This window comes from Microtus oregoni, unplaced genomic scaffold (assembly GCF_018167655.1).
Source record: "Microtus oregoni isolate MIOR12 unplaced genomic scaffold, Mior012 000018F_ref0000195, whole genome shotgun sequence".
Taxonomy (NCBI): domain Eukaryota; kingdom Metazoa; phylum Chordata; class Mammalia; order Rodentia; family Cricetidae; genus Microtus; species Microtus oregoni.
In genome coordinates, this window is record NW_024543077.1 from 17,153,020 (window position 1) to 17,180,187 (window position 27,168).

The window sequence follows — 27,168 nt, forward strand, 5'->3', positions numbered from 1 at the left end:
AGTATGTGAAGATGGGCTAATGTCCTATGACAGTCTCAGAGCCGTGAATGTGTGTGATACAAATGCTGTGTGTCAGCAGCATGAACAGTATTGCCATATTGTCAATAACAAAGGTAAAATTCATAGCAGGTGAGAAAGGGGAAGAACAGAAAATGACTAAGTAGGCTTTACAGAAAAGAAATAAAGTCCTAGAAAAACACAACTACAAGTGCTAACTTCTTGCTTGTGTTAGCTCCTCATAGAGGGTACTTCAAATGCACAAAGCTAGATCTTGAAGTCATTCATAAGTTTCATAAGTATTCATGGGTCATCAATCGCATGCCAGGTTCAGGGTATATGTTACTGAGTTGGGTTCTCCATGGTTGCTGTCTTAGTCAATGTCCTACTGCTGTGAAAAGAAACCATGACCACAGCAACTTATATTTTAAAATTATTTAAATATATATATATATATAATTAATTTCATTACATTTTAGAGGTAAAGTTATATATTTACCTACTTCTGCAGAATAAAAATGGGCCCATGAGGAGCTAAAGATATGGCCCAACAGTTAAAAGCACTTCCTGTTTTTGCAGAGGACTGAATTCAGTCCCCATTATCTACACAGTAGCTCAAAGACATCTGTAAATCCAGTCCCAGGACATCTGATGCTATACACTTCCTTCTGTGGAACCAGGCACTCATATGGTACATATATACACGTACATACAATTTAACACACACACACACACACCTGCACACACACACACACACACACACACACACACACTAGTAGAAAATGTGCCCATGAATAACATTGTTATAATGAAGTAATCAGGCACACAATATTGCTGTTTAGATACAGGAAGTATTTAAGATTCAGAAATATCTTAAATCAAAGGATAATGAATGAAAGAAAGATAAAAGGAAAATTCAAGGTTTTATTTCTAGTTCTAATCTGTTCTATTGCTGAGTAATGAACGGATTCTAACTTTGGATTTACTTCTCAAAAAAGAAAACCATATTACTGGAAGTTCAATAGCTGAGGCAAGAAATTTCCTCTGAATCCTCATGGAAGCAAAACGTTGGCAACCATTCCTGTTCCTCAGGCCAAAAGTTATTCTTAGTCAGATTCCACCACCGTCATAATCACTACGTAGGCCTGTCAAGAAGAGTTCTTAATGAAGCAAGAACCAAATGGTTGTATTTAGCTTTGAAATTTGGAGATTGTTTTTGCATATTCTATTTTAACGAAGGCTTCATTTTAGGAACATAAAGTTTCCTCTCATTTAAAAGAAAATTTCAAACTCAGTTTCATCTAAAACTGAAGTAATTTTCAAAATATTTTGGGGCAAAATAAATCTTTAAAAAGAAGTATTTTCACACTATCCCGGAAGCCAACTAACAAGGTCTACAGCAGATTTAATTAATCTGCTCTTTCCAAAAATGGGCAGCAGGAACAAAATCTTAATTGATTCTGAGCAAAAAAGAATTTGGAAAATTTTGTGTTTAATTAGCTTTCCATGAAGTTTTAGCTCCTTTAGAGTTCAGATAGAATCTGTCAATCTCAATGAATTATGCAGAAATATGAGTTGAAATAAAGTCATTAAGTGGAGACACATCATAGACAGAGGGAAGAGCCAAGAAGGGCAGTTGCAAACCATATGGTGTCTTTTAGAAGCTGGAGGGAAAAGCTGGATTTTCAGGAGATAGGTTTGGAAATAGAGGCAAAAGCCAGATTGCGAGGTTTTGAATAGTGTATCCTCTTTTAAATGTCAATCACTGACTGCTGGGGACTGTCTGGGAAAAGGACAATTGTTTGAATATGGTAGATTTAATCTGATCATAATTGGATAAGCTGATTTTGAATAGGGAAAGTATTGGACATAGGGAGTTCAGTAAGAAGTTTCAATAATGGCCTGTAATAAAAATTGGAAAAATGACTCTCTTAGAGTTCTCCTTGTTACCTAGTTACTCTAGGATCATGGACTATAGGCTGGTTATCCTTTGCTTTACAGCTGGTATCCCACGTAGGAGGGAGTACATACCACATACCATGTTTATCTATCTAGGTCTGGGTTACCTCACTCATAAAGGTTTTTTTTAGTTCTAACCATTTGCCTGCAAATTTCAAGAGGTCATTGTTTTTTTCACCACTGAGTAGTACTCTATTTTCTTTAACCATTCTTATGTTGAGGGCATCTGGGTTGTTTCCAGGTTCTGTTTATTATGAGTAATGCTTTGAACACAATTGAGCAAATGTCATTGTGGTTGAGTATGCATCTTTTGAGTACACACTCAAATGTGGTATTGGTGGTCTTTGGAGCCCATTTGCTATGGAGGGAGAATTTACTCAGCCTAGATACAGCAGGGAGGGCCTTGGTTCTGCCTCAAAGTGATGTGCCAGACTTTGTTGGCTTCCCATGAGGAGTTGATGGGGTATGGGGGAGGTGAAAAACTGGGAGGAGGGGAGGGAGTGGGAACTGGGTTTGATATGTAAAATGACAAAAGATAATTTTAAAAATATCTTTTAAATAAGTAAAAACAGAATTGACAAAATGAGAATGCAAAATTGAGAAATGAGTAAAAGACATTGAAAATGCTATATAAATAAAATTGTTTCAAAGCCAAAGAAACCCTCAAGAGAATGGCAATGGCTTCTGTAGCTTGTAAGTTCTTTGTACTTCTTTGCACCCAGTTTCATACATGCCACTATGCCCTGCTGTAGATTTTCTGTAATACAGGATGCATTGGTTTTGGTTACATAATTAACTTCCATTCATTTTTTTTAATAGATGCTTTGTCCTCTCTTCTTCATAGAATCAGTTTTATAATTTCTCTTTTGAATTTCCTATGTATATAATCAGTAAAATATTTAATGCACTATCACGTTCATTGGCTTGTCTCCTACATTGGCAGCTTGTTCCCGAAGCCAAAAAACAAATCAATCCTTTTATGTGCCCATCGTAGTAGTGCTTATTAGAAATCTGTGTAATTGTTTGATAACGGTGAATGCCATGGGAAGTTACACATAAGTCTAAAAATATATGGTAGTGAATATATAGATGTGATGAAAAGATTGAAAACAGGCTGTTCTATTAACATCTTAGAAAACCTATGAATGAGTATGAAGAAAATGAAATAGAGGAAATTGCTTAGGGAGAATCCTAAGCTACAGGGAATGATGCATGTTGCCACACTTCAGACGAGGAAACTAATTACCTTCTATTTCTTCATTGCAACTATTTCTTCTGTCAACAGTGTGATCTCATCTGGAGGTTCAATTTTAAGTGTGCAAACACATTCACAAGCCTTGGTAAAGCACAGCTCAAGAACAAATGCCACTCTTTAAGAGACTATTCCTTATCTTTGCATGAATGCCCACAGTATTGTTAACATGTATCCTAAAGATTGTTTGTTTAAAATCCCTTAGAGTAGTGTGGTGTTTATAAGAAGTTTGTCCTGATCAGGATCTTTCATTCCGTTAAAGAAGACAGGGTGAGAATTGCCTGTATCATCACTTTAAAACTTCAAATGGAATAACTGATATGAACAAATGGTCATTGGTGGCTATAGATCTCATTCCTGGATCAAACTCATAGTACCTGGACCCACTTTTCATAAGTGTTATGTTTTATGAAAACAAGTGCTCAGATATCACCGATGTCTGATATCATAGAAGGACTTGGTATTCCCCCTGACATATCCCCTCAAAAATAGAAGAAATCTGAATTTGATCAATTTATGATAACTATCACAACTGATTTTTATGATAACACATAAGATTAATGAAAAAAAAAACACAATGCTAGGAAAATTTTCAAAAAGCCTCAGATCGGGGAAACTGATTATAAAGAGTAAATGTTAAATGAACAACAAAATATCCATGTATTAAAATTTTAAAAATAATTATAGCATGTGAAAAGAAGATACTTTGTATACTGATTTCAAACTACTTGAACTTACAATTTATGAGACAATTAGTGAAATAAAATAATTCAATGGTATTTTAATAATTATAATAATACACTTTAAAAATTATTTGAATGATGAAATATTTTGAGATATTACATGCTATTTGACGTTTTCTTCAAACATGTGTAGCAATACGGAGCAAAGGTAGCACAGAGTTATAATGAAACAAGAAAGAATATTGCAGAAATTCAATATGAGATGATTTACTGTAATACATGTTTGAAGTTTTTATTCTTTCAACTACAAGATCCAGTGATCTCTATATTAGAGTTATCAAATAAGAATACTGAAGAGAATTCTACTAATCATTATTCTCTACAGATTCCAAGGTGCTTATAACACACTGAAGGGCTGAACTTTACAGCCCTGAAATATTCATGCCATCGATCTTGCCTATGCCAGGTAAATATAATAATTGCATGCATGTATTCTGTGCATAAAGATAGAAGATACATTATGAACAGTATTGTTTGTAAAGTGCACATATGTAGTATTTATCCCACAAATCATAGAAAAGTTGTCATCTCATTTGATTTGAGTAAATACTTTAGATACAGAGTACACAAAATTTACCCAAATATTACAATGTGCCCACTCGATTTGCCACTACAATTCTTAGGAATAATCATTTGCTGATGGGAATTTTCTTTCTAGGTCACAGGAATACAACAATAACAGTTCCTAAGTCACCAATATCTCCATATCTTTGCCAGTAAAAATCTAACAATAATGACATATGTGACCTATAAAGAAAATTAACTGAAAAACCGATACTAGCCTTTCTCTAGTGCATTTATATATTTGACTTTTAAAACATTTTTCTTTGAAATGGCTCATTTATTGAACTGATGTGTTCTCAGATCCAATATTTACAAAAATACCTTGTAATTCTTGAAGGAGAAAAATAAAACAAACATCAGGAGGGATTATATCAGTGCAGAATATATACATATATTCTGCCCATGTACTAATCAGAGATTTAAGTTCTGCCATTAACTACTTAGGTTACTTTAAATGTGATACTACTTATGCTTGTTCCTGATATCTATATCTATATCTATATCTATATATATATATGTAATGTATATTAAATAGCTCACTATTTGTAAACATCATTATACATATTATGTAACTCACTATACTTGGGGATCTCTAAGTTCAGTTCTAACTTTATAGTACTTCTAAGAAAAAAAATAACTTCACCAAACATTTGAACAGAAAACCTTTCACAGAAAATGAACATAAAATCATCTCACCTATATATCTTAGATGAAAATAAATAAGGTTAAAGCCTTGCAGTTCTGCTCTGAAGTTATTAATCTAGGAGGAGGAAAGAATTTTTTTCCCACTTTGGCTTACCTGCTTATGCGCATGGTCATAAGAATTGATATGATTGTCAAACTCCTGGTGTTTGTGATACTGCTTGTCACATAATTCACAATAAAAGTTCGCTTTTGCATCTTCCAGAGCTTTTGCTGTGGACTTCTCTTTTTCTGCAAAATCCTTTAAAAGGGGCAAAAATAAATCAGTTATATTTTTCTCTGTTAAGAGGCATATTTCATATTAGCCAAGTTACCATTTAATTTTAGTTTGACTAAAATGAAATGCTGAAGTTTCAGATCTGCTGAAAATTCATGTCCCTATGGAAGAAACGTTCAGCGTACCATCACTGCTAACACAGCAGTGAATATAGGGGCTCTTCAGATGTAGTGCTCTGGTTAGTTACAGCCAGGCTATTACTCAGTCTTACGTTCCAGGTTGTAATCCCGCCTATGATCAAACACATAATTGTTCATTTCTGTTTTATCTCTACCATATTTTCCTTCCACTCATATAGTCATTACATTTTTGTATCCCATCTAATCTTACCTTCACCCAACCAATCAATTCACACTGAAAATTCTCTCAAGGATGTCTCTACTCAGTCTATTGCCAATGTCTGAGGCATTCGCATTCTGAAACTCCAGCCCAGTGTCTTCTAAACTTCAGCACCTCTTAGATCCCACTACTATACTTACTTCATGTGTTCCAAACCATTAAATTTATAACTTTTTATATTTTACCTCTAATAATCTTGGATATATTTTGTGTCTGCTTAAAATCTCCTCAAATTATCTCACTGCTTACATGGTAATAATGATGAAGACTATAATAACAGACATCACATAAAATCCACAAATAAGTAAACAGCAAAGAGATATGAACAAATCAACTTAGGCCTTACTCCCTAGGTAGGAAACAACAGCAATTTACTATTCCCCTTTATATTCATCACCACTATGTTGTAATACTTCCTTTCTAATTTGCTATCATCATATTTATACTTGTCTCTGACCATCATCAAACATATTTTAATATGTTTATTGCTCCACTAAATTCAATAAACTATTTTATTAATTCAGGGTGTGTTTGCCTACATTGCTAAACAACAGAGTGTATGGCTTAAAAACAAGAACACATTTAATATGGATTCCTTAAATTAATGGGTAATGGCAACATATTCATGCCCTCTGCCTCAATTCTTGACTTAGAATGTTCTCAAATTCTCTCATTTCATACATGGTAATGTGGATGAACACAAGGATCATAATCATTTTATAAATACATCACCCAGTGTTGACAGATGTCACAAACCAAAAGGAAGGCGGCAAAGAGATTTTAACTAAATAATCCACAGCCATCTCCCTTGTTAGTAAGCGCCATAGATATTTTATTAAGTTCTAAATATAAAGAGATAAATCAAATGATCACACAGAGTAAGGGCATGAGCACCCTTTACAGACAGGAATAAGCCAAATGCCTGGATGATCTTTCTCAGAGAACAAAAGCATCAGAGTACACTAGAGTTAACATGTGATAGAAGCTGCTCACTAAATAGTCTGTGTCCAGTAAGGAAATAATAGACTCTGGCTTGCATACAAAAAGACCAGTTATTCTAAGAACCAGGATAATGGCCTGCCAGTGTGGCCACTGGTGATAAGTGACACAGAAGGAGAGCTTTGAAGTACTGATAATCCTCCTGAATTAGTAAGCTTAGCGTCAAGGGAAACAATTATTCTCATGCAGTCATTACAATGGCATTTTTTCCTACTTTCTCTTTCTAAGAATTACTTTAGGATAATCATAGTTATTATGCCATTAGAATAACAGTCTTTGAGTTTAACACTTGTCCATTGCTTAAAAATACTTCAGTTTCATGAAGCAGAAAAGTAAATAACAAAACTAATGGTTGACATATGGCGCATATGTATTTTGTCTAGAGTGTGTAGAGGATGATAACTTAGCCAGCAGCAAGACTCCTCTAGTTAATTCTTGTATTTTCTTTTTAACCTATTTCTAAAACTCCTTTAATAATCATATTATATGGATTTGGTTCCAGATTTAATAATTTAAGACTGTCTTTAAGAATTAAAACCATATGGTATTTACTGGGCATGCTTTCATCTGGGAATATCACAGGACCAAGTTACACATCCTATGCCTTGTTTTATTTAGATACCAAGAATCTGTGAATAAATGCTTACCTTCTTCACCACTAAAGTCCTAAAGGCAACATTTGAATTCTTTTATTGAGGGAGAAAAGAAAAACAAAACACACAAACATAGTTCATATTCAAGTGTATCCTGCCAAGCCAGAGGTAAAATCATAAACCTATAATCAGGAGACCAGCGATTGGAAATAGGAAAGCTGAAGCAGGAGGGTAAAAAATCATTGGCAGATAAAGAAAAAGAGGAAGAAAGAGAACAAAATGGCAAAATATAGAAACCAAAAAAAGTACCTTAAGAATATTTGCAAACATGAAAACTTAGTGTACAGCTAGACAGGCAATAAAAGCTGCTTTGTAAGGAAGTTGTTGTATAGCGGCTTACCTACCCAGTGTGCCTCAGGCCTATTCTAAAGGGTGAAATTAGACTGTCGAACTATATGGTGCTGAGTTTAGCAAAACCTACAGAAAGATGGTGGGTAACAGGCTAGAAGCATCATTTAAATCAGACCTGGCATGTAGTGTGATCACTGACCTTCAGCACTCTTATGAATCACAACACTAAGAATAGTAAAGCCGAAGATATTCTCTACTGGTCCATCCTCATCCATCCACCCATCCATGTACCCTTACTGTCACACTGCTACTCACCACGTATTCACACATCTAAAAGTCCCTTCTAGGAAACTTCCAAGTGTCAGATTTTCACAAATTTTATTGCTTTTTTAAATTTATACTCGATGTAAATTTGTATGACAGAGTTATCAAGCAATGAGGCAAAAACACACATTGTAGTAAGCTGGTGGTGGCACACACCTTTAATTCCAGCACGTGGGAGACAGAGGCAGGCAGATCTCTGTGAGTTTGAGGGCGGACTGATGTACAGATCAAGTTCCAGGACAGCCTGTTCTATGCAAAATAAACATACAAATAAACAAACAAATGAAAAAAATAACAAACACAAATGTTAGGACCCTGATACTTAGCTGTTGCCAGAGGCTTATGTGGTCTTAATAATGTAATTAAGAATAATTGATGATAAAAGGAGAAAATGATTGATTCTCTGTCTCTCTCTGTTCCTCTTTCTCTCCCTCCATTAACTATTCAGTAAGCAGGCACTAGTTAGTATTTTTTAAATTTAATTATAAGGTAATTTTGCTGATTTAATACCCCTGATTGTAAATTAAGGCAATATTTTGTTTCAAAAAAAACTATAAAATTTTTACATATATTTGAAGATACGGAATATATATAAAAGTAGCCAAAATTACACCCTGTTGTCGGCATCAGTAAATTTAAAATATAAAAATGAGTGAAATAAGAAGACAAGCTGGAAATCAACTCTTGATTTATAGTTATTCAGATTGTTCAGTGGGTTATAGTAGAAGAGGGTTCTTGTGCTGAAGAGCATAAAGCAATTATGATACCAAAGACAGTTTCCTGTTTATCATTCTCAATGATTCATTAGAATATGAATAATTATCTATAGTGTGAATATGACCACTTGCTTAATAAGATATTTAAAAATACTAGGTAATGTCAATAGAAATTCTATAATTTGGTAATTATCCTATATAATTAATTACTTTGTATAATTAATGTGAGGAGAGAGTATATATTTTCATGCCAAGAGACTTATGGTAAAATGCATATAGTAGATGTGTCTGTAAACTGGCATGTATTCTAACAATGTTCTGAATTTAATTAGAAGAGTGAATATTTACTACAAAATTACTGCAATTGTCACAATTTTCACAATTATCACAATGATTACCGCACACTAAAACTATGGAGTATGTCTTATCTACTAGCATTCTGCACACAGTGCACACATTTCATCTTGCATAATTTTAGCAGTGAACTCTGATCTATGATTGTTTCATTAAGCATGTGAGCGAAGAATGCGAGCATGTTGACCTAGACCATCATGTAGAGCTTGGAATTAGATTCAGGTCAGCCTGACTTAAGTGCTATTGATGTCTGTGCTCACAGCTGCTCCCATGACCTGATCATTAGCCAGTTCTCACATATATCCAAAGCCCCATTCAACTGTTGAAAATATGAACCCAGATTATAAAATTTTAAAAAAGCAAATTCATTGCTGATTTTATATCTTGATTGATTTGAGAATGCAAGCCATAGTGAATAAGAACTTGCATTTGAGTTTTCATTATTATGCAATTCATTGCTTTAAGAATTCTAATATTCTGTAACATACTCTATTGGTTGCCCAAACCATGCTACCTCTGTTAAAAACAGGTCGATCTTGCTAATTAATAAATTATTTGGCCTCCATTTCATCTTGTAGCTTGTTACAAACTGAATAATGGAAAACATGCTTTTGATGATTATTTATTTCATTATATTCATATGAGAAAAGTAATTTAGCTTTTGAAAAATGAGAACTTTAAATGTCAGCCTGTGCCTTAAAATAGTTCAAGTGCTGAGGAGTTCAGTGTTCTCAGAATAAATTAAGGTGATAATAATAAGTAGTTAGCTAGATTGATGTAAGGAAAAGTGTTACAATTTTTGTGCTTAGTAAAGGGCTACACTAATGCAGAATGGGGTCAAGAAGCACTACTCCAGTCTATGACAAAGCATAGCCTAGACAACCCGTATCAAAATGCATCTTTAGAGTGAGCGTGATTGTCAGACTGTCATTTGAGTGAGCGTGATTGTCAGACTGTCATTTGAGAAACCACAGGCAGGGGAGGACCTCACAAACGTTATCCTTTCACAAGAGAAATTTATATTCATAAAGGAAGTGTTCATTTGTAAGTGTATCTACATTGCTATACTCAGAAAAGAAGAAGGATGGCTTTAAATCACTACAGACTCTGTGTGTGTTGAAGTGCATCTCTCTCTCTCTCTCTCTCTGTGTGTGTGTGTGTGTGTGTGTGTGTGTGTGTGGTGTGTGTGTGTGTGTGTGCAAACATGTGAAATTATGCATAGAGACCCTTGGAAAATTTTGGTTCTCTATAAGTGGCAGGTTGCTCCCTTCAGACAGGATCTCTCACGGAATTTGGAACTGACTGGCCTCCCCTCTCCCACTAAAGTTGGCCAAGCTGGCCATTAAGTGTTAGAGACTGTCCTGTCTCTGACCCACTCAACACTGGACATGGATTGTGTTATGGTTGGTGACCCAAATGCAGGTCCTCATGTTTGTATTATAAGTACTTTGTCAACTACTTTGCCTTATCTTCTGCTTGCCATCTCCCTAGTCCACCATCTCTCAAGTTGAAGTTACTTAATTAAAGGGAAGGAATCAATTCTGTTCCAAAATTCATGGCGCTTTTTGGTTCTTAGAAAGGAGGTTGGCCAAGCACTTCTTTCTTAACTTCAGAGATGGTGGTGTTTAAACTTAAAGTGGAAAAAAGCTTCTGGAGATATACTCTAGAAACTTACTGTCTAGATTCTCTCTATAATACAGAGTGCATGTGCCATCAAAATTCTCTTTGTTTATTGCCCGTATTAATCTGTCTTTTGTTATAGCAAATGAAAGTTAAGAATTCAGGGAAGTGTAGTCAGCTCCCCAATAATGACAGTGAAATTTATTACTAATTATGAAAGGTTGGCCTTTAGTTTAGGCTTGTTCCCAACTAGCTCTTATAACTTAAACTGACTGGCTCCTATTAATCTACATTCCAACACATGACGTTTTACCTCTCTTCCATTCTCTATGTCTGACTCACTTCGTGTCTCACTGATTTCTTCCACGTGCCTAGATTGTAACCCACTGAGTTCCTCTCTCTGCCCAGAAGTCTTGCAAATCTCTCCTGCCTAGCTACTGACTGCTCAGCTTTTTATTAAATCACGCCATCACATCTTCACACGATGTAAACAAATATTCTACAGCATTTCTCCTTTTCTGTTTAAATAAAAATGAAAGGTTTTAAATCCGACCCAGTAAAATTGGATATGAAAAGAACAATTATCAAGTAAAGATTTAAGTTACAATGTCCCTCCACATACCCTCCCACGCCACCCCCTCTAATCCTAAAAGAAGGTAAGGCACTTTGCTTTGTGGAAGGTCCAAGGACCTCCCAACTACATCTAGGCTGAGCAAGGTATACATCCAAAGTTGAAGAGTAAAAGGAATGAGAATATGAGCAAAGAGGCCAAGACCATGAAGGGTTTGTCCACTGAAACAGTTTACCTGAGCTAATGGGAGCTCACCAACTCCAGCTTGGCTGGGAAGGAACAAGCATAGGACCAAACTAGTCCCTCTGAATGTGGTTGACAGTTATGTGGCTGGGGCAGACTGAAGGACCACAGACGGTGACATTGGAATTTGTTTCTACTGCATGTACTGGCTTTTTGGGATTCTATTCTCGTTGGATGTATACAATAGTTTTAACATGAAGATCCTAAGGATTAGGGAATCTATTTAAAATTCCCACAGAAATAGAATGTTACTATGTTCAGCAAGTCCAGTTTTATCCCATGTTTTTTCAAACCCTGGCCAGCTGGCCTTGTTGAGTTGCCGATAGAACATCCCCATTGTCTCAGTTTATGGGTGCACCCCTCATGGTCCTGAGTTCCTTGTTGTGCTCTCTCTCCTTCTGCTCCTGATTTGGACCTTGGGATATCAGTCTGGTGCTCCAATGTGGGACTCTGTCTCTGTCTCCTTTCATCGCCTGATGAAGGTTAATATCCAGGAGGATGACTATATGTTTTTCTTTGGGTTCACCTTCTTATTTAGCTTCTCTAGGATCACGAATTATAGGCTCAATGTCCTTTATTTATGGCTGCTGTGAAGTCAAGAACAATGGCACTGGGTTTTGATCCTACTGCACGTACTGGCTTTGTGGGAGCCTAGGCTGTTTGGATGCTCATCTTACTAGACCTGGAAGGAGGTGGGAAGTCCTTGGACTTCCCACAGTACAGGGAACCCTGACTGCGTTTTTGGGCTGATGAGGGAGGAGGAGTTGATTGGAGGAGGAGGAGGGAAACGCGAGGCGGTGGCGGGGAGGAGGCAGAAATCTTTAATAAATAAATAAATAATAATAATAATAATAAAGAAATAGAATGTTACAAGCACCAAAGACTAACATAGAGATCTGGATTCCAGACTTCCAATGTCTCTCTCACCTTTGCACAGAATTGTGAGTAATGTTCAGATTTTTTCATATTTGAAATCAGATATGATCAAAATAAGAACTCTCTGTTTTTGTTCATGGAAGGTGGATGTCAGCCAGTTTCTAGATTAAGAAGCGAGAGTTGTCTCTTCTTCTTAATGATTCTTTTAAGATGTTCACACTAAACAATGAATGCAATCACATTAACATGTGAAATTGTCTCTGGGAAACCTACATTGGCAGCAAATCAGTTCAATTCTAATTTGGAAAGAAAGACAAATTTCTGCGTCACTGGTCAAATGCCAGCCTGCTTGCTGCGTTTCTGTTTATGAAGCAATAATTAAATATATCAAGCTTGCTTATATAAATAACTGATAATTTTTGGAAAAGCTTTCTAAATGGCTACAAGTAAAAAGGCATGATTTTTAACATTCACTCAGTTAAGATTTATGAGAATTCAAGACCACCAACTTTATCACTTCTGAAAATAATATATAGTTCTACCAGAAAAATATTTTTAAGTAAATGAGGAAATGCCAGGTATACCGTAAGATAATCATTACAACAGTTATTGATTCATTACTATATTATGATTGTCTGTCTAATTATAAGACAATTAGGATAATATAATTTCCATGATTCTTTTTTATTATAACATCTATTTTTAGAAATTATGATATAGTTGCATCATTTTCTGCTCTCCAATCCCCACTCTAATTCCTTCCCATACCTATTCTTGCCCATATTCATGTTCATGGACACTCTATCTTTAGGTGTATATGTATATTTCTATATATATGTTGTATATATGTGTGTGTATTTATGCATAAATGTGTGTGTTATTTATATATATGTGTGTATGTGTATGCATATGTATCGGCCCATGTAGAAAATTTTTATTAAAACTTCATATGTTGATATATACACAAATTTACATCTTTAATGTTTATTTTCTAGCTAGTTCATCATGTAATTCTTTATGACTCTTTTAGACATCCTTACTGTTATTTTACACTCCTTCAGTATTCATCTTTCTATTTTTCTTATTGGTCTTATACAAATATAACACTGCAAAAGGTTTTAAGGTTATAGATTTTTACATAGAATAAACAACCAACAAAATATCAATAACACATGTTAACAAATTATATTTGGTGATATAATACTGGCTAGCCAACATTCATGTCCTATTAGTTTCTAATAGAGAACATCCAAGCTTACATCTGTGGAATGACACAATGTCCCTGGGCAGGGAAGACAAGAATGCTTACATGAAAAGTGGAAAGAATAATGAATGAATGTATTTGATTTCTGTCTATATGTTTTGTCACAGACTAGGGCAAAGGGAAGATTTTTGAACAATTTGAATTATGTAGGATGGGACCAAAACCATGTAATTTTAGAACATAAAGTATGAAATGAAATATAAAAGATTGTATATCCCAATAATAATTTTATTAGTTACTTTATGCTGCTGTGATTAAAGACTTCATGGCCAAAAGTGAGTCATGGAGGAAAGAGTTTACTTTGGCTTATGGTTCAATGGGGAGTGGCAGAGAGGCTACAAATCCTTCCCTAGTAATATACTTTCTTAATCAAGGCTCTATCTCCTAAAGTTTCCAAAATTTTCACAAGCAGTGCTCAGGGGTACTGCTTTAAATGTATGTGTCTATTGGGCACAGTTCTCATTTCAACCCACACAGTAACACATCAATATGAATTTGTCATTACGCAACCCACAAAACTGTCCACAATAGGAAAAAGTTGGAGAGATTTATAGGAATTCTGAGAAGTACTCTGAAAATATACTTTTGTAGTTAAAAATATGTTATAAATAAATTAATGTATAAATAAATTACATATTAATAATTCTTTCTTCATTAAATTTAAGAAAAACAACTGCTATGTGTAAATAATCTGACCCATGTCTTGATTAAATTTAAGAAAAACAACTGCTATGTGTAAATAATCTGACCCATGTCTTGAAAACTCTACAGGACAGCTATAGGAAAGCAGAAGGAAAAAAATATGAGCTTCCCTATATGGGGAGATCATTCTGTCATTTTCCATGAATAACTGTTGGCAATTTTAAATAAAACAAGAACTATTGACAGACCATTTTTAGAAACATTAAGTCCACTTGAAATTCAAGAGAAAATTTCTATATTTGAGACTGATTTTGGAAAGTTTGTATTGTGTGTGTTTATACAGAATATGATAAGGGAATGGATTTTTTTGCTTCAGACTGATGGCAACACTGTAGCATTTATAGAGGTAGTAATTACTGCCCTATAATTAAACCCCGTAGATATGTGGAACTATAATGAATATAGGCATAACTGCATTCATCTAAATTGAATACATTTAAAGGAATATGTTCATTGTGCATCAGGCAGGAAACAATTTCATTTAGCTGTTACTCCTGATACAGTTACTTACTGTAAAAATGCAATTAATAGTATCTGACATTTCATTTTCTCACATAAGAGAAATCAATGAAAAATGTCAGGTAACTACTTTTCAAAAAGTTGCTAGGGACAAATCAGTTACAAACCATTTTTTAATTCAAAAACTGCAACAGTTATAGAAGGTGAAAATGCCCGTTCAGAGTAATGACCTGGGTCTGGGTTACCTCACTCAAGATAGTATTTTCTATTTCCGTCCATTTGCATGCAAAATTTGAGGAGTCATTGTTTTTTACCGCTGAGTAGTACTCTAATGTGCATATATTCCACACTTTCTTCATCCATTCTTCTATTGAAGGACATCTAGGTTGTTTCCAGGTTCTGGTTATTACAAATAATGCTGCTATGAACATAGTTGAACAAATGCCCTTGTCATATGATTGGACCTCACTTGGGTATATTCCCAAGAGTGGCATTGCTGGGTCCAGGGTTGGGTTGATCCCGAATTTCCTGAGAAACTGAAACACTGATTTCCAAAGTGGTTGCACAAGTTTGCATTCCCACCAGCAATGGATGAGTGTACCCCTTTCTTCACAACCTCTCCAGCAGAGGCTATCATTGGTGTTTTTGATTTTAGCCAATCTGACAGGTGTAAGATGATATCTCAAAGTTGTTTTGATTTGCATTTCCCTGATCGCTAAGGAGGTTGAGCATGACCTTAAGTGTCTTTTGGCCATTTGAACTTCTTCTGTTGAGAATTCTCTGTTCAGATCAGTGCCCCATTTTTTAATTGGACACTGGTTCACTTTTGGTTGGGAACTGACTACAAATCTATTTCCTTATAAATATTCAGTAATTATCAAGCAATTCCCATTCATTTTGCTTCTAAGGTACTGTGATATTAATTGCAATAGAGTTATTTCCGTGTTGCTCATACGCAGAGAGTAGGCTTGGAAAGTCCTGCAGTTACATAGTCGGATAGTATGACGGCAATGGCTTTAATTCTAAGGATACAAGAGTCAGATGTTCGTGAGTGCCTACCGAAACACTGCTGTCATGAATACATTCTGAGGTGCCTGATAATAAGCTTGCTGTTTCTGGATAGACTGATCACAGCAAGAAATGTCTTAAAGGAGATTCTGCTCACAAAAGACACTGTACTGTTATTTCAATTTGATATTCCAAGTTTCTAACTACTAACATTATAGTGGGTAATTTGCTTTTAAACTTGGGGAAGTGAACGAAGCGTACCATAAGGACACGGTAGGTCTCAGATCTTAAAATACTAACATCAGCTTAGAAAACATGTCAAAGCTAGAGAAACATATTTAAAGTAGTAGTTCACTAAGATATAGAAACATACATAAAGACCAATAAAATATTGTAAACTGGTGAGGGAAGTCCTTCAGTATATATGTTGCTTTTATTGGTTAATTAATAAAGAAGATGTCTTGTGCCTATGTAGCAGGGCAGAACAGAGCTAGGTGGGGAAAACCAGGTTTTCAAATTTCTGTGCTCCTGAAAATTAAAATGTATCAATTGCATAGATGCAAAATTGAAAGAAATAGACTATCTAACTTTTGTCAAATCAAATAACTACATTCAAAATAAATTTAACAACATATTTAAAATTACATTCCTTATTCCTGAATTGCACATTTCTGTTTACAACCTTTTTTAGAAAAGAACATTCTTAAGAGGCTCTTTTTCTTTCTTTTATTCTTCTTACTTGCAAAGGTACATTTAGGGTTTCACTAGAGTGTACATTGCAGGTTACATAGCATCATCACTAGCATTGAACTCAGTGTTAAAACCTGGTTATAGAAGAAAGGAAACCACCCACCCCTTCCTGATTCTGGAGCAACATTTGAGGTGAAAAAATTAACCACTAAGATAGATTAACATATTTGTCTTTTTACTATTCTGTGAAAGAGTTTAGTGGAGTGGAGATTTGGTTGTTTGTGAAGGTTGAAACAGTAACTTCACCAGATTACTTTATAAGATAACAAAAAATCCACACTTTGAAGAGACTTTTGACAATGTGTAGGGATGATGCTAAGTCTCAAACTATGAAAGATAGCACACTGGAGAGTATAAAATTTAGTGGGTTTTAGTGTGCTGTGTGTAATCAAAAGAGGGAAGAAGCAATAAACAAATACGATGTAAGCCATACAAGACTAAAATAATGAATCTCTTTATTGTATGATTTTGTTATGGGTGTAGGATTTGGCTCCTCTAGCTGAAACTATTCTATGACACTTAATGCACTCTTCAATCAGGGGTTTAAGAAGGCCCCGAGAGCTGTGTATCTTCATGTGGTAATGAAATTGCTACAGAAGCTGCTGTGTGCTAACAAGGGACAAGCTGTGCAAACATTGCAGGCCCAGTGATTTTGACTCTTCATTTTTCTCTATTGCAAACAGTCATTATTTCTGACCAGTAGGTAAGGTCATAATTTCAATTTTCTTCATGTTTTTCCTTTGTATACCACATGCAGCTATTTTTCCAGAACATTTCTCTAGGACATTTGTCTCATGGCTTTTGAAAAAAGTTTGAATTCACATTGAATTAGTCAGAGCAAAATCAAATTATCCTTAAAGATTTTTTCTACAGAATTATTTATTTCTACCCACGAAGCCACAGAAGACCCCAACTGTGGCTGCTATTAGGTTAAATGTTCAATTTTAACTCTGGGTGAAAACTTTATTCTTATTAGTGGCCTCATTCGTCAGCAGAATTCTATTCTGCACTAACTGCAGGGAACATTTAAACACAATTAAGTAGAAAAATCTCTTCTATCATAGAAGAAGAAAATCTTCATTGACAAGCAACACCATGTCATTAAATATTGAAACAAGAATTAACTCGCTCAGGATTTAGCAGCAAAAACTGTAGTAAAAGAATCCCTCTTCACGTTCTGTTTCCTCAAATACCAAAAGACTTTACCCTGAAAGCATTGTAAGAACTCTGATAATGAAAGATAGGAGGCTAGCAAGAGAACACAGACATCTACTTAAGAGATGCGACCTCATTGCCTTTTAAGATAGGTAGAAGAGAAGAACAGGAAGGAAGAAAAATTCAAGTTTGTGGACCTGGAATACCGAATCACACAAAGGAAAGATTTAGGCTAATGAAAGTGAAAAACCTAAACCCTTCAGCCTTAGATACAATTTATTTAGTTAAAACATGCTTGTGGAACTAGAAAGATGACTCAATCAGTGATATACCTGCCCTAAAAAGCATGAAGACCCAATTTCAGTGACCGAGATCCATCATGTAAAAGCAAAAAAATAGTGAGTAGCTTATACATATAACATTAAAGGGGTAGGTAGTTGACCCCCAGGGCACACTAGTCAGTCTATGAAGACTACTTCATGAGTTTAAAGCAAATAAAAGACCCTGTCTCAAAAGATGGAAGAACCAAATGATCAACACCCAAGGCTTTCCTATGATACTTATATGTAATCATACATATAATGATGTATACATATGTAATCTTATATATGTAATCTTATTCTACTACACATAGTAAGCAATATATTTAAAGCAGTTTGGGACACATCTCTTTCACAAATTTCTCTTATTTTAAATTTATTACTGTAATGATAGTACAGGAAGATCAATTATATTTACATCCTTGGGACTCAATATTGCATTGAGTCAATCTTTACCTTTATGTTGTCTGGTTATGACTGAAATTACTAGTGACCCTCTGTGCAAATCTCTTGTCATGGGGTAAGCTCAGGCATATAAGAATCTTGTAGTAATCTGAAGAGGGGATTTTCAATCTGCACTAAATATTTTATGAGTCAGGAGAGAAATTCAAAGGCTAGAAGTAAATTTATCAACTATTTCTTAAGGTCTGATTGAGGTGGATGACAGAGAAGGCTGTCTGGTATTTTCCTCTGTTGCCCTCTACTTTACTGTCTTGAGACAGAGCCTCTCACTGAACCTGAAGCTCACTGCTTTGGAATAGTCTGCCTGGTAGAGATCTCCTGGGATCTGCCAATCTCCACATCTTATCTCTCCCCATTGCTGGGGCTACAGGTACACAGCCATTCCTGGTTTTGTAAGGTCATACTAGGGATTCAAAGCAGACCTTCATGCTTCAGTAGCAAGTGTTCTTATCTATTGAAGACTTTGTCAAGTTAGATAATATTTTAGGTGTTATATAAGGTGATGAGTATCTTCATACACATGCTCTTTTACCCTTTTCATCATTCCTCACTCTGTCATCCCATATGACTTTATTGACACATCTAAGTTATGTTTTGTTTCTACAGAGTTTAATATCAAATACAAACCAGAGCATTAGATCTAATAGATCTGAATGTGATATATATTATCTCTCTCTCTCTCTCTCTCTCTCTCTCTCTCTCTCTCTCACACACACACACACACACAGGGAGAGAGAGAGAAAGACAGAGACAGAGACAGACAGACAGACAGACAGACAGACACACACACACACACACACAGAGAGAGAGAGAGAGAGAGAGAGAGAGAGAGAGAGAGAGAGAATCATACCATAGAAAGCAGTTGTATCCAGTATGGGAACAGAGACTTGAGGACAGTTTTAAGTATGGGACTATTTGCTCAATAATAAGGGGCATCATTAATGTAACTTTTACCCACACAGTATCTGTAAATAAGGTTATTGAGATGTATGTTATGATAAAAAAATTTTCTTCTCATAGGGAAGTGATGTAGGTTCTGTGTATCAGACTGAGCAATGCTGTTCCCCAACATAGGAACAGTCTGTATTGTAGATAAAAAGAAAAAAATTCCAGCGGGGAACAAGCAGAATCCTGGGTCAGGTACATTTCATCAAGGTCGAGTGAGTGTATTGGTGTCCTTTACTGTTGTATGACTCTTACTTTCATGCTCCCCATGTCTCCATACTCTACATAAGCTACCTAGAAGAAATAATGCTCTTTGCATTAAACATGTTTTCTTTACTGGAAAGAGCTATGCTTTCTAATGCTGACTTCCTGATTTTCTTTTTCTATTTCATACAGTATGACACTGACATTGGTTTAAGCACAGACAAGCTTTTAAATACTTTTTGTTACTAACTGGAGATTACATATTTTGTTGTTGTGAAATACGACTTTATAAAATGTAGTTATTTGAATTTTTATGTTGATTCTGTGTAGAAGTCTACCTGATTGAAGAGCAGGAAGTTATAATTGCTCATTCCATCATGCCATATATTTACTTTTATTGTGCTTACAATGAAAATATTCCTATATGTCATAACAAATAATCACAAAGTCATGTTATCTTTTTTGCCACCAAATATATAATAACTTACAGCATTTTTATTTATAAAATAATATGATTAATTTGGCTTATTTAAAAGGAAATCCAATTTTACAAGATATTTATATTATTTTGCAGATATAATTTCATAAATATTAATATAAAAGTAATAACACAAAATGGCCATGGATATTATACATGTTACTAGAATTGCAAAATTCTAAGGGGCACTTTTTAAATAGCTACATAAAAGGGCACTTTGGGCTCCTGCCAATTGTCTCCTGTGTTTTGAAATGAGACAGAATGCATATGTGAGTTATGAAGTATTCTGTGTGTCTGGGAAGTATTCCCCAAAAAATATTGCTGTCTTTGCCTATATGACTTGTTTATGTTTATTAATTCAAAAGTTAGAGATACAATCAAGCATATTTTGCAAAGGATTTATGTTTGCCAATTATGTTGTCCAAGTAGTTCATATTTTCATGGCAAATTGAACACTCTAAAGCCTATTTTCTATTCATCAATCTTTAATGACTAATTTTGCATATTCAAATAAGATGTCAGTTTTAAAGCTCTTACTGTGTAAGCACATCAAAATTTTAAGCAACTGAAGAATAATTTATTCATTCAAAATGTTTGTATTTCTTTAATTCTAAAATAAAATTAAGTTCAGATTTCTGTTTTCTGGTGTGTTACGTGATTAAATTAAACAAAAGTAAGTTAAATCTAGCATGTACATCAACTGTCTATTTTACACAAAGGGAGAAAGCAATAACTTGTAGGTTGTTAAGAGAATGTTCATTTTTATGTATAGGTAATACATTGTTGGGGCTGGAGAGATGGCTTAATTGGTTAAGAGCATTGCCTGCTCTTCCAAAGGTCCTGAGTTCAATTCCCAACAACCACATGGTGGCTCACAACCCTCTGTAAAGAGGTCTGGCGCCCTCTTCTGGCCTTCAGGCATACACACAGGTAATACATTGTGAAGGGGTTTTGCATTTGGTCAAAGACATTTCCGCATCTAATGAGGATCATGTGCTGTTTTTCTTACAGTTTATTTATATGGTGGATCACACTGATTGATTATTATATGTTGAGCTATTCCTACACCTCTAGGCTGAGGCCAACTTGATCATGATGAACACTGTTTTTGATATGATTTTGGATTCAGTTTTGAAGTATTTAATAGAATCGTTTTTTTTTTCTTCATCTATGTTTATGGGGGAAATTGGTGTGTAACTCTCTTGCTTTGTTGAATCTTTAGGTGATTAGAGTATCAGGTTGACTGTGCCTCATAAAATAATTAGGCAATGTTCCTCCTGCTTCTCTTTTGTGAAATATTTGAAAAGTATTGGTATTAATCTTCTTTGAAAGTCTGGCAGAACTCTGCACAAAGACTATCTGGCCTTGGACTTTTTTTTAGTTGGGAGACTTTTAATGACTGCTTCTATTTCTTTCAGGATTATAGATCTATTTAAGTTGCTTATCCAGTCTTAATTTAACTTTGTTAAGTAGTATCTACTGAGAAAATTATCAATTTCTTTTAGATTTTCCATTTTTGTGGAGAACAGGATTTAATGCATGATTCTTTGGATTTCCTTGGTTACTGTTGTTTCTGATTTTGTTGATTTGGATTTTTTGTGTGTGTCTTTTAGTTAGTTTAGATAAAGGTTTGTCTGTCTTGTTGATTTACAAAAAAAAAAAACAAATCTTCATTTCCTTGTTTCTTTACTGTTTCCTTTGTTTCTATTTTATTGATTTTTGGACCTCAATTTGATTATTTTTGCCATCTTCTTCTCTTCAGTGCAATTGCTTCTTTTTGTTCTAGAGTTTTGAAGTGTACTGTTAGGTCGCTAGTATGAGATTTATCCAATTTTCTTTAATATAGGCATCTGGTGCTATGAACTTTATTCCTAGAACTGCCTTTATTGTGCGCCATAAGTTTGGGAATGTTGCTTATTCATTTTTACTGAAGTTTAGAAAGTCCTTAATTTCTTTATCTGTATATGTCTTGGCCCATTTTTCTTTCAGTAGAGAGTTGTTCAGTTTCCATGGGTTCATAAACTTTCTCTTGCTGTTGATGTCCAGCTTTAATCAACAGCTTCCTGAAGAATGCTGGGATATTTCAATTTTCTTCTATCTATTGATCCTTGCTTTGTGTCAGATATATGTTGAGTTTTGCAGAGCATTCTGCAAGATTCAGAGAATAAGGTAGATTCTCTTGGGTTTGGGTATAATGTTCTATAGGTAATCTATTAGTTTCATTTGATTTATAAAATATGTTAGTTTCAACATTTCATAAAACTGAAAAGCTTCTGTAAAACAATGGATGCTGTCAATAGGACAAAATGACAACCTACCGAACAAAAAAATATTTTTACTGACCCCACATCTGATAGAAGCTAATGTTCAAAACTTATAAAGAAACCAAGAAACTATATCTCAATAAATGAAATAATCCAATTAAAAATCAGGATATAGTTTTAAACAGATAATTCTCAATGGAGAAATCTCAAATGGTTGAAAAGTTCTCAAGAAATGTCTAGTGGGAGAACTTCTATAGGCCCAAACGAGGCCCTCTGAATATGGGTAACAGTTGTGTGGCTGGGACAGTTGGTAGGGCCACTGGCAGTGAGAACAGGATTTACCTTTCATACTTGAATTGATTTTTTAGAGTCCATTGTCTTTGGAGGCACACTTGGCTCAGCCTAGACATAGCAGGGAGGGTCGTGGTCCTGCCTCAATGTGATGTGCCAGACTTTGTTGACTCCACATGGAAAGCCTCTCTGAGGAGTGGATGGGGGTGGGTGGGTAGAGGTTGGGGAGTGGGAGGAGAGGACAGGTGGGCACTGGGATTGGTATGTAATCCCATACCAATGAAAGGAAAGATTTTAGGAGTCAGAGAGAATGGAGGACACTAGAAGAAGAAGGCATACTGAGTCAACCACATAGGGCTCATAAAGTCTCACAAAGACTGAAACGGCAAGGACAGGGTCTGCATGGGTTACACCAGGTATCTGCATACATTTTATGGCTTGGGGATATCATAACAGTGGTAGTGGGTGTGTATCTGCCTCTTTTACCTGCTCTTTGGACTCTTTTCTGACTGTTGAATTGCCTAGTCCAGCCTTGACATGAGAGCTTTTGCCTTGTACTGTAGCTAGTTTTTGATTTTTGTTTGTTTCTGTGTTTTGTTTTTGTTTTTTGAGACAGGGTTTCTCTGTAGCTTTGAACCCTGTCCTGAAACTTGCTCTGTAGACCATGCTGGCCTCGAACTCACAAAGATCTGCCTGTCTCTACCTTCCAAGCACTGAAATACACCACCACCACCCTGCTTATTGTTGTTGTTTTTGTTTGTTTCATTGTATCTTGTTTAGTTGTGTTTGGTTGTAGTCTCCTAGAAGCCTGCTCTTTTCTGAGAGGAGAAGGAAAGGTGGTAGATATGGGGAAGAAGGGAGGAGAAGGAGGTGCCAAGATAGGGGAAAACTGTGTTTGCAATGAGTTGTATGAGAGAAGAATCTATTTTCATTCAAATAATTAAAAATACTATTTCAATTTTAAAAAGTAAAAAAAGAAAACACAAACATACACTAAGGTTTGTGTTTTAGCAACTTAAAGCAAAAAAGTATGAAGAAAGGAAGTGGACACACTTTTATGAGGACCATTATAGTAGCCAGGCAACAAAGGAGGAAATGAAGGGTGAGCGAAAAAACTGTTACACAATATCTCAGTAGATGAGGATTCATCTGAAGAAGTTCTCATAGGGACACAGAGCCTGCGTATCACTACAGCCTTCCTATCTCCAGCTGGTCTTATCTTCTTACAGAAAGATTTTTGTAGGGAGCCCATGTTACACCTGTACAAAAGTGAATCACCTGTACTCCAACACTGAAGGCTCTAAGAACCAAGAGACAAGAAACTAAACTTTTAATCAAAAAGTACTGAATATCTAAAGCTATTATGTTCATATTTGTGGTTTAATATGTGACTATAGATGTCAAAGATAATTATATTATTTAAAATTACATATAAATTGTTAAAAGACGCTGATAATTCTTCATTTATTTTACATTTGTATATGGATTCTAAATTTTGTGCTTTGGGGAAAATGTCTATATTGGTCCTATTCCAAACAGAACAACATCAGTTTCTATTCTAATATAATTATTCATTTTCACTTCAACAATGAGATTCATTTTTATGATTTGGAAGCCTTTATAGGAAAAAGTTGCTAATAAAGTTTCAATCGCATATGTATCCTTTTTAATGAGTAAGGTACAATTTAATATGCAAGTGTACTTGGACAACACATTTCTAAAATGCCCTGTATTTGTAACCTGAGGAGCTGATGAGCAATTCAGGATTTACTTGAAGGCAAACAATAATTCAGCAGGCAATTTCCTGTAGTCAACCCATGCTTATGAGATATGAATAGTTTTCAGGTGCCAATTTTGTGTAATAAAGATAATTTCTATGGTTACTTGATAGGAACTATTGAGCTAATCAACCATCTCATTGAAATGAATTCCTTGCTTATGATAGTTTATAAATTGATACTTATTACTGGGAATTAAACATAACAAAACCATTCATTGTAGTATTTCAAAATCTTACTTTTGTAAAATGCACTTGATAATTTTGTCTTTTCTTAGAAAAATTTGCATATAATATGTAATTTTTAATTTCCAATCCTCTTACCTCTAGAACAATGATTTACTGGACAATGGTCACTTGAGCATTTGTATCAATAATTATTGTCTTTTGGGGAACAGACTCATTACAAGTCTAACATAATATGTTAGAAGAGAAAAAGTGTCAGATAATAGAATGTTCTGCAAAATATGAGAGTTAAGAAAGATATATGAGAAGATCATGAATTATTTAGATTCATGTCTCCCTACAGACACTTATTTAGGCACAGAAAAAAAAAAGAAACTCTCACTTCAACAGCCTTTTGTCAATACAAACAGGCCAAGGCCCAGGAAGACATAGTGAATGAATTCAAGTCTATAGCAAGTCTCCCAGCTGTCTTTAACTGAATTATTTGTACTGAAGTAAAAGACTTTCATTTCTACAATGACTAATTATTGCAATTGCTAGGATTGAAGTCATTTGTACAGACCATACTTATATTTTTTTTTACTTGTTTGACTTTGTTTATGTTTGTTCCAAGATCCTTTATCAGTTTTGCTAAGACAATTGACCAAGCTCAATATATGTGCTGTTATTACTTGCATGCCTTAAAGTTTTTAAGGAAAAGAGGGTGATCCATGGAAATTTGTATGGCAGGGTAAATATTCTTTTTCAGTTAATTATTTTCACTATCAGAAACAAAAAAAAAGGAATTGGAAGTTGAATGAATTGATTACAACCATAAAAGACTAAATTTAATTTGTGACCATAAGGAAGTGTGCTGTAGGTAGGGGAGACATGGTTCTGAATTTCAAATAAAGGTATTAAGATATTTGTGGTTTTCAAATAAAATGCTACAGGTAATTTTGAAATTATAACCAGAGACAAGCATCATGGTTGACAGGCTCTCTCAGACCTTGAGAGAAATTTAAATTAGAAAGGTAGGGACTACGGAAGTGGTTTGCCCACAGAAGCCCCGGAGATGATTGTTTCCTCAGAAATCATATTGCAAAGAGTTTTTATTGTTCTTCAAAGTGTGTAGAAAGAAAACTGGTTTCCCATACCCCCCCAAAAGATTTCATAAGTGCAAAACAACTGTATAGTTTTATCATCCAGGTTTATGCAGGTGAACAAGCACATTGTTCTTTAACTGTAATTTTTTTTTTTAATCAAGAAAATATTACTACTGGAGAAAGTGCAAGAGTTATTTATTTCAAATTCAGGACTTATTCCTGAGATGAAAACAAATCCAATTGTCCTGTAATACACAGGGCTGTGGTGTTGGAACGAACAGGAAAATAGGAGGTAGAAAATGTAAAGGAACCACAAAAACTTGGAAAAAATAAAATCTAAACATATTCTTATTTCTACTTATACATTTCACTACATGAATGAGTTGTTTGTTTGTCTGTTTTGTTTCCATCCTAATACCAGTAGAGTAGTTCTTATACAATTGTTGTCAGTTAGCAATAACCACACTTCAGTTAAAGCTCATTGGCTACAATGCTGAACTGGGCAAAGCTAACTACTATGAGTTAGTACAATACTCATCTTACTATGTCAAACAACCAAAGAACTTTTCTATACAATTTTTTTAAAAAATATTAATGTGAGATATATTCTTATTTTGTGAACTGTTTACATGGAAGAGAAGAAAGCTGCATTTAAAAAAATATATTCATTCTTTTTGAAGTAATGGGAATTAGTATTATTTTGTAGTATACATAATATTCTAAGATAATCCCATGGTGGTAAAATATTTTTCAAAGAATTATATTCTTTATATATACATTCAGCAAGGTTTTGTAATTTTCATTTACAAAACTACTTTATCATTTTTAAAATCGGTGATATATTCATTGTATCAACTGTTATTTTCCACTAATATTAAGACTTAACTTCTCAGTAAACAAATATAAATTTCAAATCCTCTGTTTCATGGGCATGTTTATATTCTATGTAATTTCAATATAAAATAAGCTGTTCTAGATGACTTCTGTAGTTTCGGATGTATTAAGACTTGAAAAGTATGAATTTGAGATTTACTGTTCTGGTCTTCTAAGACTTCCTTTTAGTAACATAGAGACTCAAGCAAAGGCAATTGTCTTCTGATATCTATTTGAGTAAGACTAGGTACATACGATGGTACAGACTGCTCATGGAAGGTCTATCAAGAGCAGGGAAACTTCTCTGTGTCTTTCCATATAATTCACGCTTACCTCCCAGCATGCTATTGGAAGACATATTTTTTGTGCCTTCTGTGTGGTTATCTGAACATGTGAGAGGCACAGTTTCACTCGGTGTTCACTTGTCTTTCACTGTCCACAGCAAAGTTGTCCACACCACTGTTC

General features: G+C 34.8%; 1 protein-coding gene across 1 annotated transcript in view; it reads right to left on the reverse strand.

The window, feature by feature from the left end:
• Positions 1-27,168, reverse strand: part of LOC121459091 (zinc finger protein 804B-like) — a 507,002-nt gene that overhangs the window by 102,727 nt on the left and 377,107 nt on the right. Inside the window, exon 2 of the mRNA XM_041668600.1 lies at positions 5,315-5,458. Coding sequence (XP_041524534.1) covers positions 5,315-5,458 — 144 coding nt within the window. The remainder of the gene's footprint in view (positions 1-5,314; positions 5,459-27,168) is intronic.